Source organism: Phocoena sinus, chromosome 15, assembly GCF_008692025.1.
Source record: "Phocoena sinus isolate mPhoSin1 chromosome 15, mPhoSin1.pri, whole genome shotgun sequence".
Classification (NCBI taxonomy): domain Eukaryota; kingdom Metazoa; phylum Chordata; class Mammalia; order Artiodactyla; family Phocoenidae; genus Phocoena; species Phocoena sinus.
Window position 1 is genome coordinate 21,454,692 of NC_045777.1, and position 14,423 is coordinate 21,469,114.

The 14,423-nt window shown below is 49.7% G+C and overlaps 1 protein-coding gene across 2 annotated transcripts in view; it reads left to right on the forward strand.

Annotated features, from left to right (window-relative positions):
* The first annotated feature begins 4,929 nt into the window (after nt 1–4,929).
* Nucleotides 4,930–14,423, forward strand: part of KIAA1755 (KIAA1755 ortholog) — a 40,494-nt gene continuing 31,000 nt past the window's right edge. For both annotated transcript variants that reach the window (XM_032606180.1, XM_032606181.1), the window contains exons 1-2: nt 4,930–5,178; nt 14,070–14,267. In XM_032606180.1, the coding sequence (XP_032462071.1) occupies nt 5,176–5,178; nt 14,070–14,267 (201 nt within the window). In that variant the 5' untranslated portion in view covers nt 4,930–5,175. The remainder of the gene's footprint in view (nt 5,179–14,069; nt 14,268–14,423) is intronic.

Below are 14,423 nucleotides of genomic sequence, written 5' to 3' on the forward strand. Positions count from 1 at the left end.
GCACCTGTGTGTCCACAGGCGTCCTCCACTCCCAACCCAAGACCTGGTATCAGGGAGCTCACTTAAACATCATATTTTCCCCTGTAAGAAGAGAAGGTCACTGAGGAAGAAAACCATGTCTTTTCTGTCTTTTTTCTTCCTGCTATTTATGAAGTGGGCAATGATCATCAAAGCTTTTGTTGGCTTAACCTGCATTTCCATCTCCCTCCTTCTGGTTTCTTCGAGAAGTTCTCCCCACTCCATGCAGTCCTGGTAGAGCTACCACCATGTGTTCCCACCTGAGGGGTGGGCACAAAATCTATTCTGGCCAATCAGATTATCCTTGTTACCCTGACCATAGTGATTGGTTCAGGAACAGACATGTGACCCAAGCAAGGCCAATCAGGATCTTCCCTAGAATTCGTATATAGATGTAGGGGAAAAAACTTGTTGTCATTGTACTAGGACCTGAGTAAGCCTGGAGTTCCTGGAGGCCTTCTTCCTTGGCCACAGGGAAAAAACCACCAGAAGAATGATGACAGACCTCTGGCACCAGTTCTCACTTTTAAGACCCTAAATCCCTTTTTTATTTAAGCTAGGTTGAGTTGAACTTCTGTCATTTACAATCAAGAGTCCTTGATGGGTAAGGCCAATTTCATCCAGGGGAGGCCATGGGTTATGTTACTGTGCCCTTCAGCCTCCCTGATCTGAGTCGCTCTTGGCCCCCAGCCCTCACAATCATCTCTGTGCCACCCCCTACTGTCACCATCAGAGAAGAGGAGCAAACCACTCCTTTCCAGCCCAGACTTACGCAGCTCAGTGTTGTGTTAGTTGCAGCCTCTGAGAAACAGAAGCCAGAGACAGAGTTAGAAGTGCAAGAGATTCATTGGGGGTGATGCTTGTGAGGAGGATAAAGGGGAGAGGGAGCAGGGAGAGTCAAGAGCCTTCAAACCATGCCACAGGTTCGACATCTGAAAGGAAAGGGGGAGGAAAGGAGGATTGGGTAGAAAGAACTTCAGCCTGTGCTAGAGCACTGAGGAAGTCTCAGCCAGCCCGATGGGGGGCTCTGGCACAGAGGCTGTTTATAGAAGAGCCCCATATCAGGCAGAAGGGGCAACCCTTGTACACAGTGTGCTCAACCAGGGGCTGCCCAGGAAGCACGTGGCCTCAGCCACAAGCTGTATCCTGAGTCATCCACAGCTTTCTGTTGGAGGGACATGTGAGTGGCACACTGCATGGCTGATACAATATGTTGGAACCTACTCATTTTAATAAGGGTGTGTAGCGGGCAAGATTCAAACCCAAGCTTTCTGTCTGCAGAGCCTGTGTCTTTTCCAGTGTCAATCTTCCTTGTACATTAGGGACCACAGATGGTAAATAAGCCTTGTCTGTAATGCCAGCTCATATTGATTGGTAGCAGCTGCCTGGGCTCTGTGTTGAGGAGGATTCTGAGGCTGCTTTTAGGTTCAGCAGGAAGTTCCATGATTGATTAATGATGTCTACTGTGGGTAGGAGAGGCGTGAATGTACACACGTGTGCCAAGTATTTGCTATCCTGATAGCAGGAACAAATAAGTATTTATTGAATGAATAAATTCTGAACCCCATGACTTTTTCTTTTCTTTTTTTTTTTTTTTTTGCGGTACACGGGCCTCTCACTGTTATGGCCTCTCCCATTGCGGAGCACAGGCTCCGGACGCGCAGGCTCAGCGGCCATGGCTCACGGGCCCAGCCGCTCCGCGGCATGTGGGATCTTCCCGGACCGGGGCACAAACCCGTGTCCCCTGCATCGGCAGGCGGACTCTCAACCACTGCGCCACCAGGGAAGCACCGCCCCCCCCACCATGACATTTTTAAAAAATTAGGCAACTGTCTTCCCCCAAGTAAGACTGTCCCCTGATGAGATGTCCTGGCATCTGGCCCTGGGAATCTCAGAATCATAGTTAGAGCTGCCACTTGCCAGGGACCTATTATACGCCAGGCACTGTGTGAAGCCCTTTCAATGCATTATCTCATTGGATTCCCACTAAAATTTCATGAGGAGAGGATTATAACCTCCATTTTATGCTGAGGATACCGTGGCCTCAATCTATGCAAGGCTACTCAGCACATCAATAGCAGAGCCCGTTTCCACATCCCTTCCCGGTTTTCTCCACTCTACCATACGTAAGACCGGCGATGGATTTTGTTATTTCTCCAAATTCAGTGTAGCAATTGGAGCAAGACTCAGTTATTCATTTACCAAAGAGAGAGGAAAAGAATACTTGAATAGTCCTTGGAAAATCCTTTGGAAATTTCCTGAGAGATGAACCAAATCCAATCCAGCAGTTAAGTCCATGTATTTAGAGGCTGATTTCAAAACCATTCGTCCCTACCACAAACACCACCATTTTATGTGTTGTATATTAATTCTGCTGTGTACCAGACACAGTGCAAAGCACCTTACACTCATTAATTTACTTAATCCCCACCATGATCCTAAGAGGAAGTAAATATTATTCTCTCTGGCTTACAAAGGATGAAGCTGAGGCTCAGGAAGGTGAACTTTTTTGAGGTCACACACAATACGAGGTCAAGGGTGTATGGATATGTATGTGTGTGTACAGTTTTGGTTGGATGTGGAATTGAGCCATCTAAGTAGAAAGTATTTTTGGAAGAACTTGTGATAGTAATAAAGTTGCAAAGAATGTCAAGAGACCCAAGGAATGGACTTTATAATGAGAACTTGTGGTTTATATGCAATTTCAGATCCATTCCCGCCCTTCATATGCAGCCTAATTTACTTTTGGATGACCAGCTGTTCCTGATATGTTCAGGGTTAGTGGAACCTTGGGCACATAGCCCAAAGAGCATCTCTCTTTAAGTCTTTGAACCTGTCAAGGAGAGACGCATAGCTTGGGATTCATTGTGGTAGCACAGGAAGATAGTTTGTACCATCATTTCTAGAAATGGATAGCCTTGTTCAATTTTGGACTCCACAGTTAACTCCTAAACCAACTTTAGGCAAGCTACATAACCTCTCTGTGCCTCAGTTTTTTTTCTTCATCTGCAAAATGAGGACAATAATAGAATCTTCATCATAACTCTGTATTACACACTTAGAGAAGTACCTGACACAAGGAAAGTTCTACTTTGGTATGTTTGTCTGTCTTGATGTAATTCCATTGGTCATCAAGGGTTTACAACTCATTCCTGCCAATGAGACTCCTGGAGCATCTCACTTATCTTGCGTTTTTCAGAGGATGGACCCGAGCCTTCTCACTGATTCTGTGAGCACCCGATACTCCACCAGCCCTTCATTTCTCTGCCTAACTAACTCACAGTCAGTCCTGCTGCCTGCAAACCCAGAACACTAGATGTCATGTCAATTCTGTCTCGCTGCAAAGCTGGAAATCTAGAACCTCCAAGTTACGATCCCCCCAACTCCCAGCAGAATTCTGAACCTGACATCAACAAGTCTGTTCTCTCGAAAACTCGGGTCTGGAGTAGTGATACCAAAACCATCCAGACCGGCTCTTGCAGGCTGGAGATGGTTTATTTGATTTCTGAATACATACCATCGAGGGATTCCCCCAGGCTGAATGGCATGGTGGAGCTAGTGGGGATTCTTAGTCCCGAATTAACATGAACGAATGGAGGTCCAGGGATGTGAAGGGACTTGTTAAAAGTTACATAGCAAGATGGAATGGCTCCTAGCTCGGGTTCTATCTGCTAAAAGACTGGTTAACCTATGTGGGTTGGGAGATGGGCTGTGAATGTTGCTTGGACTTTGAACTTAAACCCTTACTACTATACTCTGTTTTCAGTTCTTCACTTACTCCCAATTTTTTTAAGCTTAGTACCACCTCAGGGCCTTTGTACATGCTTTTTTTTTTTTTTTTGCCTGGAACTCTGATTCTCCCCCCCACCCCATCCCTCACTCTTCACCTAATTCCTTCCTCCTTTAGATCTAGGCTTCTCTCCTCCTTCCTAGACCACCAGCTCTAGACTGATACCCCTACTGTGCCCAATGCTAACATTTGTCTGTTCCCTTATTAGCAGTTCCCACACTCAGGTATTACTTTTTTCTGTTTCTTGCCAGTCTTCCCCACTAGGTTGTACATTACCTGAGGGCAGGGGCTCTGTCTTGCCCTGGCTCAGTGCTTGGTACAATGTTTGATAAAGTAATGGGTGAATCCAAGAGTCATCCAACCAGAAATAACTTTAGTTATCGTCTAGTTTCCCAGTCTCCCTCCAAAGCTGAGGCCTAGCAGGGAACAATGGCTTGGCCACAATCACACAGCCAGTCGCTATTTGAAAGAAACAAGACCAGAACGCACAAACAGCCGCCATCATCTCTAAGCCACGAGTTGGGTGGTCATGGTGGGGTGTAGGTGGGCTTCACAGGGGAAGGGCGTTGGGACATATGCTTGCTCCTCGCCACCAAATCTAAGAGGCAGGTACCATCATCACCATCACCATCATCATCAGCATCCCCATCTTACAGATGAGGAAACTGAGACTTATGAGAGTTCGTGACTTGCTGGAATGCCCCAACGGGCAAATGCATGAGGAAGAGATTCGACCCCTGTTCTGAATCCGAAGTCAGTACGCGCTTCACCCAGTGTCTGGACTGCGCTGGAGCCTCGCTCTGTAAAATGGGCGCTTCCCGGGGATGGGTGGGCTGCGAGACAAGGGAGGCGGGAGCGTGGGGAAGGAGAGAGGAGCAGCGCCGGCTCGAGTTCCCCTTGGCAGCCGCGCGGCCCTGGGCAGGGAGGGGGGCGTCTGGTTCTCATCACACGCCGCGGCGGGCGGGGTGGGGGAAAGGCGCCGGCTCCGAGGGGCGGCCATTGGCCGCCGCCGGGTCCCACGAGGGGAGCAGCCCCCGCCCCGCCCGCCCCGCCCCTGCGGCCGCCCTCGGTGATGGCCCGGCCGGCGCCGCCCGCGGCTCTGCCAGTCTCTTCCTGTCCACAGTCTCGGTCTCCGCGCGTCTCTCCCGCACCCCTTCTCTCTCTCTCTCTCACAGTCTTCCCAGCTCCCTTCGGAGATGAGGCAGGGGTCGGCGCCCAGGGCCAGCCCGCTCCGCCCGCTCCAGGGCTAGGTGGGGGACCGGGGGTCGCACCGGACAGACCGATGCGCGGACCGGACCCAGTGAGCCATCGCCCAGGAGAGGAGCAGCCGCCGCCGCCGCAGCCGCCACCGCTTGTACCCCGTCACCATGGTAACGCTTGCCAAGGCCTGGACCACCTTGCTGTGTCCCCTTTTGATGGGGCACAGCCCTCGAGGGGATGTCCAGGGCAGACCCCCTACCTTTGACACTGAGACAACCCTCAATTCCTGGCTAGGGGTCTGTGCTTAACTGCCTCTACCAGCAGGGGAAGGGTGTAGGGTGCAGGAATCCATCTCTGGCAACGATGTCCTCGCCATCTGTCCACTGCATGAAGTGGATGGAATAAGATTGGATGTCTGGTAAACTTTGATACGGCCCCATCCCATAGCACAGATCGGAGCTGGAAACCTACCTCTGGACCTTGGACAAACTTGGGGTGGTGATGCGTTTCAGACTTGGGGCTGAGGGTCAGATATGCCCACTGTTGCCACGTGCGTTTGGATGGGGTTGGGGGTTAAAGTCCCCTCTCAGCCCAGTCAGGGAGCACAGGGCAAGGAGGGTTAGGGTACAGGGTGGAGAGGAGGGAATTGCTCACCAAAACTTGGGGTGGTGTTGATCCTTTAGACTCAGGGCAACAGTGTCAGATCTGCACATTGGCCCGGCATGAGGTGCTCCCATGGGAATTGGGTGGGGAGGTAGGCCTAGGGGAGGGGGAGGACAGAGGGCAATACCCCACACCGTGTCTTCCTGGACTGGCACCTCAAGAAGGTTGCGGTGTTGTGTGTTTGTGTTTGTGTCAATATCTGGTAACAGAAAATGAAAGAAAAGCCTGTTAGCAGGGAATCTCAGTCCAGCTCCAGCCAGGCCGAGGAGCCCCAGGCCGGTTCAGAGAACTGTAGGGATTTGGAAAAGGGCTGTGGGGACAGGTCATGGCTTTAGCCCCTTGACTGTGATCGACCAGGTTGAATCTGTGTCGGTTGAATTTGTGCACATGCAGAATTCTCTACAGACATGTTCACACATACACACAGCATGCAAACATGCTCCCACTGACTCACACGGCTGAATACACGTGCCCTCTCACACACGAGCCGTGTCCACCTGCTCTCCCAGATTGCTGGAATATGAGCATACGCCTGCATACATACTACAGACATACTACAACACCAGGCTCCTAAATCCAGGTACTGCAGGGCAGGTGTACACACCCGTCACTCTTGGAGCTCTTTGGCAGTAATCGTCATAAGCTAATGGTTATTCACCTCTCACCACAGGCAAGGCGCTGAGCTGGGCAATTCACACCGGAGATCACGTAACTCACACCTGCTCTAACAGTAAACCTGCTGGTGTCTCCACCCCACAGATGGAGACCCAAGGCTCTGGGAACTTAACTGGCTGCCCAAGGTCACTCTACCAGGAAGTGGCAGTTAGGACAGCCTGAATTCTGAGCCTGACTCGGCTGTCACGGCCACCCCAGAGCCACCCGCACCGAGTGGTGTTTGCCAAACTTTGCCTAGCTTCAGACTTAACCCAATTATTAGTTTTCGAATCCAGAAATTCCTCGCTGAACCGAAGACCCCTCAGATCAAGGGTCAGGCACTGGGTGGCTCCTCTCAAAGGGTGAACAATTCTTTTCTGAATGGGAGTGAGACAAGTTTTCCTCCCACCTTTGTCTTTAAATATATTAAAGGTAGTCACCTGCCCATCTCTCTGGCATCACCTCTATACTCCAGCCACTCTGACTTTGGTTCAGAGCCTCTTGTGTTTCGTGCTTCCTCCTGCCACAGGGCCTTTGCACATCCTGTTCCTGCTAAGTGGAGCACCTTCCCCTAATGAATTCCTATTCATCCTGTGAATCTCCACCCAAATGTCACCTCCTCAGGAAAGCCTTTCCCGATTCCCCTGACTTTCACTCTAGCATGCTGTATATCTCTCCTTCATGGTACCCATCACAGTTGTAATGTTTGTGGGGCAATTTGATTAATGGCTATTTAGTGTTCTGGGGCAGCCCAAGGTCAGAGCATCTTATGACAGGGATGTAGGGTTTATCCCATCCCACATTTCTGAAGTTTCAGTATCGTCATAACAAATTTTGCATATCCACTTACTGGATAAAGTATTATTAAAAAATTATAAAATTTACTACTTATTATTTGCTTAATATTTTTCTTTAAATCAACTTACTTTATAAACTGAAAAATATATTTAAATAGGAAATTTTATATCATGACCATGAAAAATCAGTATTCATTGTCATAAATAGAAAGTAACTGTAAAAATACATACAATGAAGGCAAATATATGTTAGAAAATTCTGGCTCCATCAAGTTGGCCATGGATGATTCTAAGCCTGAGGACGATTTTCTTTTTCTTAAAAGGAGTAATAACTAAGTGTCTGAGAGGTGTTCAAGATATACTGGCACTGGGGCTTCCCTGATGGCACAGTGGTTGAGAGTCCACCTGCCGATGCAGGGGACGCGGTTTCATGCCCCGGTCCGGGAAGATCCCACATGCCGCGGAGCGGCTGGGCCTGTGAGCCATGGGCGCTGAGCCTGCGCGTCCAGAGCCTGTGCTCTGCAACGGGAGAGGCCACAACAGTGAGAGGCCCGCGTACCGCAAAAAAAAAAAAAAAAAAAAAAAAAAAAAAAAAAGATATACTGGCGCTGAACTTTCTCTTTGGTGTCATCAAGAGGACTGGGAGAGAATTGGAGTAACTTTCTTACTGTGATTTCACGTCAAGTTCGTGTCCTCCCCACATCGTCTTGTGGGCCACCTGTGATCCCATCGCATGCTTTGAGAAAAACTGATTGAGTCCAATTCATTTCATTCAACATTGCCAAAGTACTTACCTTGTGGTGGTCCCCCAAAGTACCTACTGTGTGCCAGGCCCTGTGTAAGGATCAGGGCCTGGAGATGAGTCAGCCCTGCTCCCTGCCTGGGGGGCTTGCAGTCGCTGGTGAAGGCAGACCATTCACTGAGAATTCTGTGCTGTATGATGGGTAGTGGGAGTCCGTCCCTTTGCCTAGAAGCACATGTATCATGAAAAAGAGATGCGGGTCCAGCAGGGCTCTGAAGGGTGGGAAAGAGCTCACCCAGTCTGGAGAGGGGTGAGTGGGAGTTCAGGCAGTGCTTCCCAAAGTGAGGAACCCACCATGGGTCCTAGGAGGGGAGACTTTTGCTGGCGCTTAGATGAACATTTTTTATATAGCTTTTCATCTTAATGGGTGTTAGGAAGTGATTTAAACAGCACAATCACATGATAATAAATACAAATAAATTTAAGTTGAAAATGAAGTGACAAAAAGACTAACATGAAGTAAATAATTAATATTAAGGAAACAGTAAATTAGGTTAGGTGAAGAGCAAGAAAAACTCATGAATGCGACGCATGGGTCTTTGGGAAGCCCCGAGCTGCAGTGTTGTGTGTATTAGACATAGGAAGGGTATGCTGGGTGTAGATTGATGGGCCACTGATGCCAGGATGAGTTGCTCAGGCAATGGGGAGCCACTCAAGATCGTCGAGCAGTAGAGGGTCACAGTTGGATCTGTGTGTTAGAAAGGCTACTGTCGTGGCCAAAGGGGAGCCTGGCCTGGTGGCAGGGAGCCTGGGGAAGAGGCAGAGGAACTGGGAGTTATGCGGGCAGGTTCATACTCCAGCTCTACCATTTACTTGGGCTCAGTTTCTTAATCTGTAAAATGGGAATAAATATACCCATCCCATAGAGCTGTTGGGAAGATGAAATAAAAGAATGTACAAAAGGTTCTTAGGATAAGGCATGCCACAGAAGCCTTGCTCAGTAAGAAGCTCTAGTAAAATTGTTATTATCCTTATGTGGTTTAGGTGGGGGATGGTGAACCCCAGGGCAGAGGCAAAAGGGATAAGAGGGAAAGGAACAAACACAAAACTAAGGCCCAAAGAGGTGAACTGACTTGCTCAAGGTCACACGGATGATACATAACAAAGCTGGACTTGAATGTGGGTCTTCTAACGCCCACTTGCTTCTCAGTTCACTGCGTCTGGGTTGTTTTTCCAGTTTCTGAAAGGTTTTATTAAGGAGCCAATTCTCACTCATACTTCCACCCACACAAAAAAGGATTTAAAGCAGGAGAAGCCTTAGTTGGATGTGAGCAATAACTTCCTGGCAGCCAGAGCAGCAGAACGCTGGGTTTAGACTCTCCAGCCTGGAGAAGTTCAAGAGGACGCCCCCGGTAGTTGAGCCTTGTGGTCACAGCTTGACACCCACTGGGCTGCATCTGGCTTACAGATGTGTTTGGTTTGGCCAACCTTTAAAATTTGGGGAGGTTTTACTAAAATTTCAATAGACCTGGCAATGCTGGGCAAAGGCAACTCTTGGCTGGAGCTAATGAGATGCGGTGTGTGCCCCAGGCCCCACCACTCCCTATTGTTTCCCTGACACTGAGGCCGACTGTCAGGGGCCACTTACCAAGGGGCTAGAGGGGTTATTTTCTCACACCTGGACCAATTCCATCTTCCATGTCAACTCTCAGGCCCCTGTAGGCATTTGTATTTGTGGCTGCTGGTTTAGACCCTCCCTGGACCTGAGTAGGGAGATGGATGAGACAGACCTTTGTAAACTTTCTCACCAACTGTGGTTTAACTGATCCCATTTGGGAACCATCCCAGTTCCAAACCTTTCTGAACCTGATTGTACCTTGAATTCTAGAAAGGCCCCACTTGGAAGGGCCCTTAGAGATAGACAAGCCCAATGGTCCCATTTTACAGATGGGGAAACTGAGGCTAAGATAACTCAGTGAGTCAAGGGTGGAATCTCACCTTTCCTAGGCGTTTCTGCCACGGAGGAGAGCAGGGGTTGAAGGTAGTAGCCCTAGGACACTGCCTACCTCAGCTTTTCTCAGTTCTCTCTCTTCCCAAGCTAGGAGGTGTCGATGCTAAATGATGCTAAAATCTTTGCCTGTTGGAGTAAATGGATAAATCTGGACCTTTAAGAAGAGTTCAGCCCACCTCTCAGAAGGCCCAACTAACAATATCTGGTGAGACCATTTAAAAAGGGAACCAGACTTAAAAACACACACACACACACAATCACACTTTTATATCCCCACCCCCAATTATAAGAGCTCTACAGTCTGGTAACAGACGTTTGGAAAATCCAGCAACTGTGACTTATGAGGCCCCTGTCCCTCACAGCCCTCAGGGGTAACTGCAGTTAACACTTTATTTCATGGCCTCTCGGCTTACACACACTTTTACACAGTGGAGATCACACTGCATGGGAATTTTTTTTCAATTCCAATGGTCAGAAGAGTAGTTACTGCTGGACTGGGGGCTTGGCCTGGGAGGGGGCTTCTTTCTGGGGTGGTGGAAGTCTTGTCTGTCCATCTGGGTAGTGGTTCCAACGGTACATACAGAGGTAAAAATGCATCAACCTATGCACTTCATACTTGTTTATTTTACTTGATAAGACTTAAGATTGCAATAATAATAGAGGCTCATTGCAAAGACATTGATCAGAAATTTACAAACACCTGTACTCCGACTCCTCCCCTGCCCAGACAGGACTGCTAGGAACAGACACTCTTCTGTGCCCTTTGGCACCATACAAGGTTCCTTGGGTCAGTCCAGAAGGTCTGTGAGCATCATATAGGTGCCAGCCCCCTTGGTGGGCTCCATCTCTGGCCCTGAGTCGCAGGGGAGGGGGCTGAAGGGCTTCAGACTGGCTCTGGCCTGTGACACCCACTTCTTTCTCAGCTTCACACCGTCTCCTGCCTCAGCTCCTGTCGAGGAACAGTTAAAGGCCCGGCTGGGCTGCACTCATGGGGGAGGAATGGAAACATGTCGATTAAGTTTCACGGAAATCATTTTGAGGGGCCCATGTCTGGCCGATGGTGTTTGGGTTCCTGTGGTCCCAGGCTGGGCTGCGCGTTTGATTTTGAGTGGAGAGGAGCCAGCTTTCCTCCCTGCAGCCGCCTGGGCCTCGTCACCGTGTGCTTCCCCCAATACTTGGACCGCTTATGAGCCCCTGGGGCTCAGGCCTGTAGCAGGTAATGCTCTGGCCAAGAGCTCGGAGTCCCGTTGACTTGGAACATTCTTCCTTTTTACTGGCTGCCCCTTATATGGTTACAGTGTGCGGCCAGCTGAGCCAGTGTGCGAAAGCCAAGGCGTTCCAGGCTGCAAGCCTTGGTCTGTGAGAGGTAAACATCATTATTGGGCCCCACTTGAAACAGTGCAGGATAGACAGCTGAGAAGGCCGCCTCCAAGGCTGGTAGCTGCTGGTGGCCCCAAGGCAGACACCCAGGGACAGAGGCAGAGGGTAGACTTGACCCGTCCAGACCTGCGTTGGATCCTGGCTCTGTCTTTCTCCCCTTCTCTGTGATCTTGGACCAGATAAAGAGTGTTAGTTTCTTTATCTGCAGAATGGAATGTTCCTACTTTGCCCCTAGGATGGTGGTGTGGCCAAGAAAGAGAATGTGAGTAGAGGGCCCCTAGAAACTGTCATTATTAAGGGGGTGACCCTCGTGTCTGGGCTTACCAATGACGGTGCCAGGACCCTCTTTCCTTCAGAATGGGGGCTGTAGACATTCATCCATTCCTTCATTCATATATTCATTCTATAGATAGCGATGGAGGGCCTACCTTGTGTTCAGCTCTGTGTGGGTGCTGGGGACACAGCAGTGACACCAACATTTGTCTAAATGCCCTGGGCTAGCGTCTCCGATTTTACAGCCTCCTGGCATTAGAATCTTTCTGGGATGGAGACAGGCTCTCTTCCTCTCCCTCCAAGTCTTTATTTTATTTCCCTGTCTCTAGGGGCCTCATTTATAAAAAGTGATTTTTCTGTTCTAAATAAGCTCCCTTTATGCTGGATTCTTGTTTATTCTCATCTTCCTTTACCTCCTTCAGCGATAGATAGACCCAGAACTTGCAGCCAGTCTGGGGCAACCAGAATGGCTTTCATCAGGCTTTTTTAAGAGTCGAAAATCACAGCCCTTGGATCCTAGTACCACACCTGGTTGGGACCCTCTGGCCTTGTCCCACTTGCCTATTTTACAGATGGAAAAGGTGTGGTTCAGAGAGGGACACTTGATTTATCCCTCCACATTACTGAGCACCTATATTGTGCCAGGCACTGAAAACCCTAGAAGAACAGGAGTCACTGCCGGCTGTGTTAATTTCCGTTGCTGCTGAACTTAATGACCACAAATTTAGTAGCTTACAGCAGCGGAAATGTGTCATCTTGCAGCTCAATAGATCAGCTGTCCAACGTGGGCCTCGCTGGGCTCAAATCAAGGTGCTGTTGGGCTGCATTCTTTTCTGGAGACTCTCAGTGAGAACCTGTTTGCCTTTCCCAGCTTCCAGGAGTCGCCCACATTCCTTGGCTTTGCCTCTGTTTTCAAAGCCAGCAGCATTGCCTCTCTCTGATGCTTCTTCCACAGTCACCTTTCCTTCTGACTCTCGCCCCTTCTGCATTCTCTTCTACTTTTGAGGACACTTGTGATTGGATTGGACTCACTTGGATAATCTAGAATAATCTCCCTACTTTAAGGCTAGCTGACTAGCAACTTTTATTCCATCTGCAACCTTAATTCCTCTTTGCCATGTAAGGTTCCAGAGATTAGGATGTGGGCATTGCGGGTGGGGGGAGCATTATTCTGCTTACCACTCCTGTCCTCAGGGAGCCCGGGGTCCACCGAGGGAGACAAAATTCAGCGTGGGATTTGCCATGGGAGCCCAGAAATGAGGACACCTGACCCAGCTAGGGTGGGAGTGGGAGATCAGAGAAAGTCTCCTAGAAGAGACGAGGGGTGACCTGGATCTTGCAGAACAAGGAGTTAGCCTGGTGGGAAAGGAAGTAGAAGGCATCCTTGGAGGAAGGAAAAGCGTGTGAAAAGTCCTGGAGGCAAGGGAGGGAACGTGTGTGTCATAGTGGCAGAAGCCTAGGGAGAGCAGTGAGGCTGGAGGTGTGGCCAGGTGCTTTCTGAAGGCAGTGGCGAACCTTTGAGCAGGAGACTGACAAGGCCAGATTTGCATTTGAGAAAGATCACCCTGGGTCCTGGTGGAGAAATGCTGGAGAGGAGGGAGACTAGAGAAGGGAAAACAGTGAGGAGGTGATTCAGTGGAAGAGGTGATGGGGGCCTGGATCTGGGCGGGGCAGGCGAACAGAGCAGAGAGAGTGGGTTGGTGAGCTGATGGAGGCGAGAAGACTGTATAGGATGTGGCTGAGGGTTGTCTGTGGGCAGGGGAGGCAGGAGGAAGGGGCGGGATGATGAGCAGATTTCTGGTTTAGGAGTCTGACTGGATGGGGAGGCAATCACTAAGGTAGGGATGTGGGGGGAAGGGTAAGCTTAGGAGGGTATTGAGTTAGATTTATGTATTGATGGTCTGTGCCCCATAAACATCTAGAGGAGGCATCCTGGATAGATGAAGATGGAGCTCGCATCAATCATATCAACTTGTATCAGTTAGTTACTGCTGTGTAATAAACCACCCCAACTGAGTGGTATAAAACAGCAATCACTCATTATCACTCATGTGTCTGCATGTGGACTGGGGCTTGTCTCATCTAGGCTGGGCTTTGCTGGTGGCTCAGCTTCAAACTGCAGGTGTGCAGGTCTGCAGGTCAGCCAGGTGGTGACATTTGGGGATGCTGACCTCTCCTTTCCCTCTGGCCCTGACCTGGATGCCTTCCCCTGTTCCTCTACTCCACCTTGGATCAGCAGATGACATTTGAGTAAAGATCTGCAGGAGGTGAGGGAGTGAGGATGTCTTAAGGAGGAGTATTCTAGGCAGAGGGAACAGCCAGTGCAAAGACTCTGAGATGGGATTGTGCCTGGTATGTTTGAAGAACAGGAAAGAAGGCCAATGTGGCTGAAGGGGGTGTGTGAGTGGGAGGGTGTAGCAGAGGAGTTCAGAGTTAGCAGGAGCCTTAGTTATCTGAGGTCAGGAAGGTCAGAGGAAGTGGCCCCTACCCTTATTATTATTGCTACTATCACTTTTCATCCTCCCCTCCTGTCCCCCACAGGACCCCCCATCCTTGGATGCAGCCATCCAGCATGCCCTGGCGGGCCTCTATCCCCCTTTTGAGGCCACAGCACCCACCATCCTGGGTCAGGTGTTCCGTCTCCTGGATTCTGACTTCCGGGGCGACGGACTGAACTTCCTCCTGGATTTCCTGATCCCTGCCAAGCGCCTGTGTGAACAAGTGCGCGAAGCAGCCTGTGTAAGTCAGAGGGATGTGGGACCAGGGGACAAGCTCTCCCAGAAGGCCAGGGGCTGGAGGTGAGCAGAGAAGGAGGTGGGCTGGTGAGTGTGTTGTTGAAGGGCATGAACTGGGGACGTGGGATGGCTTTCAGGTATCATTGCTTTCTCCAAAAAA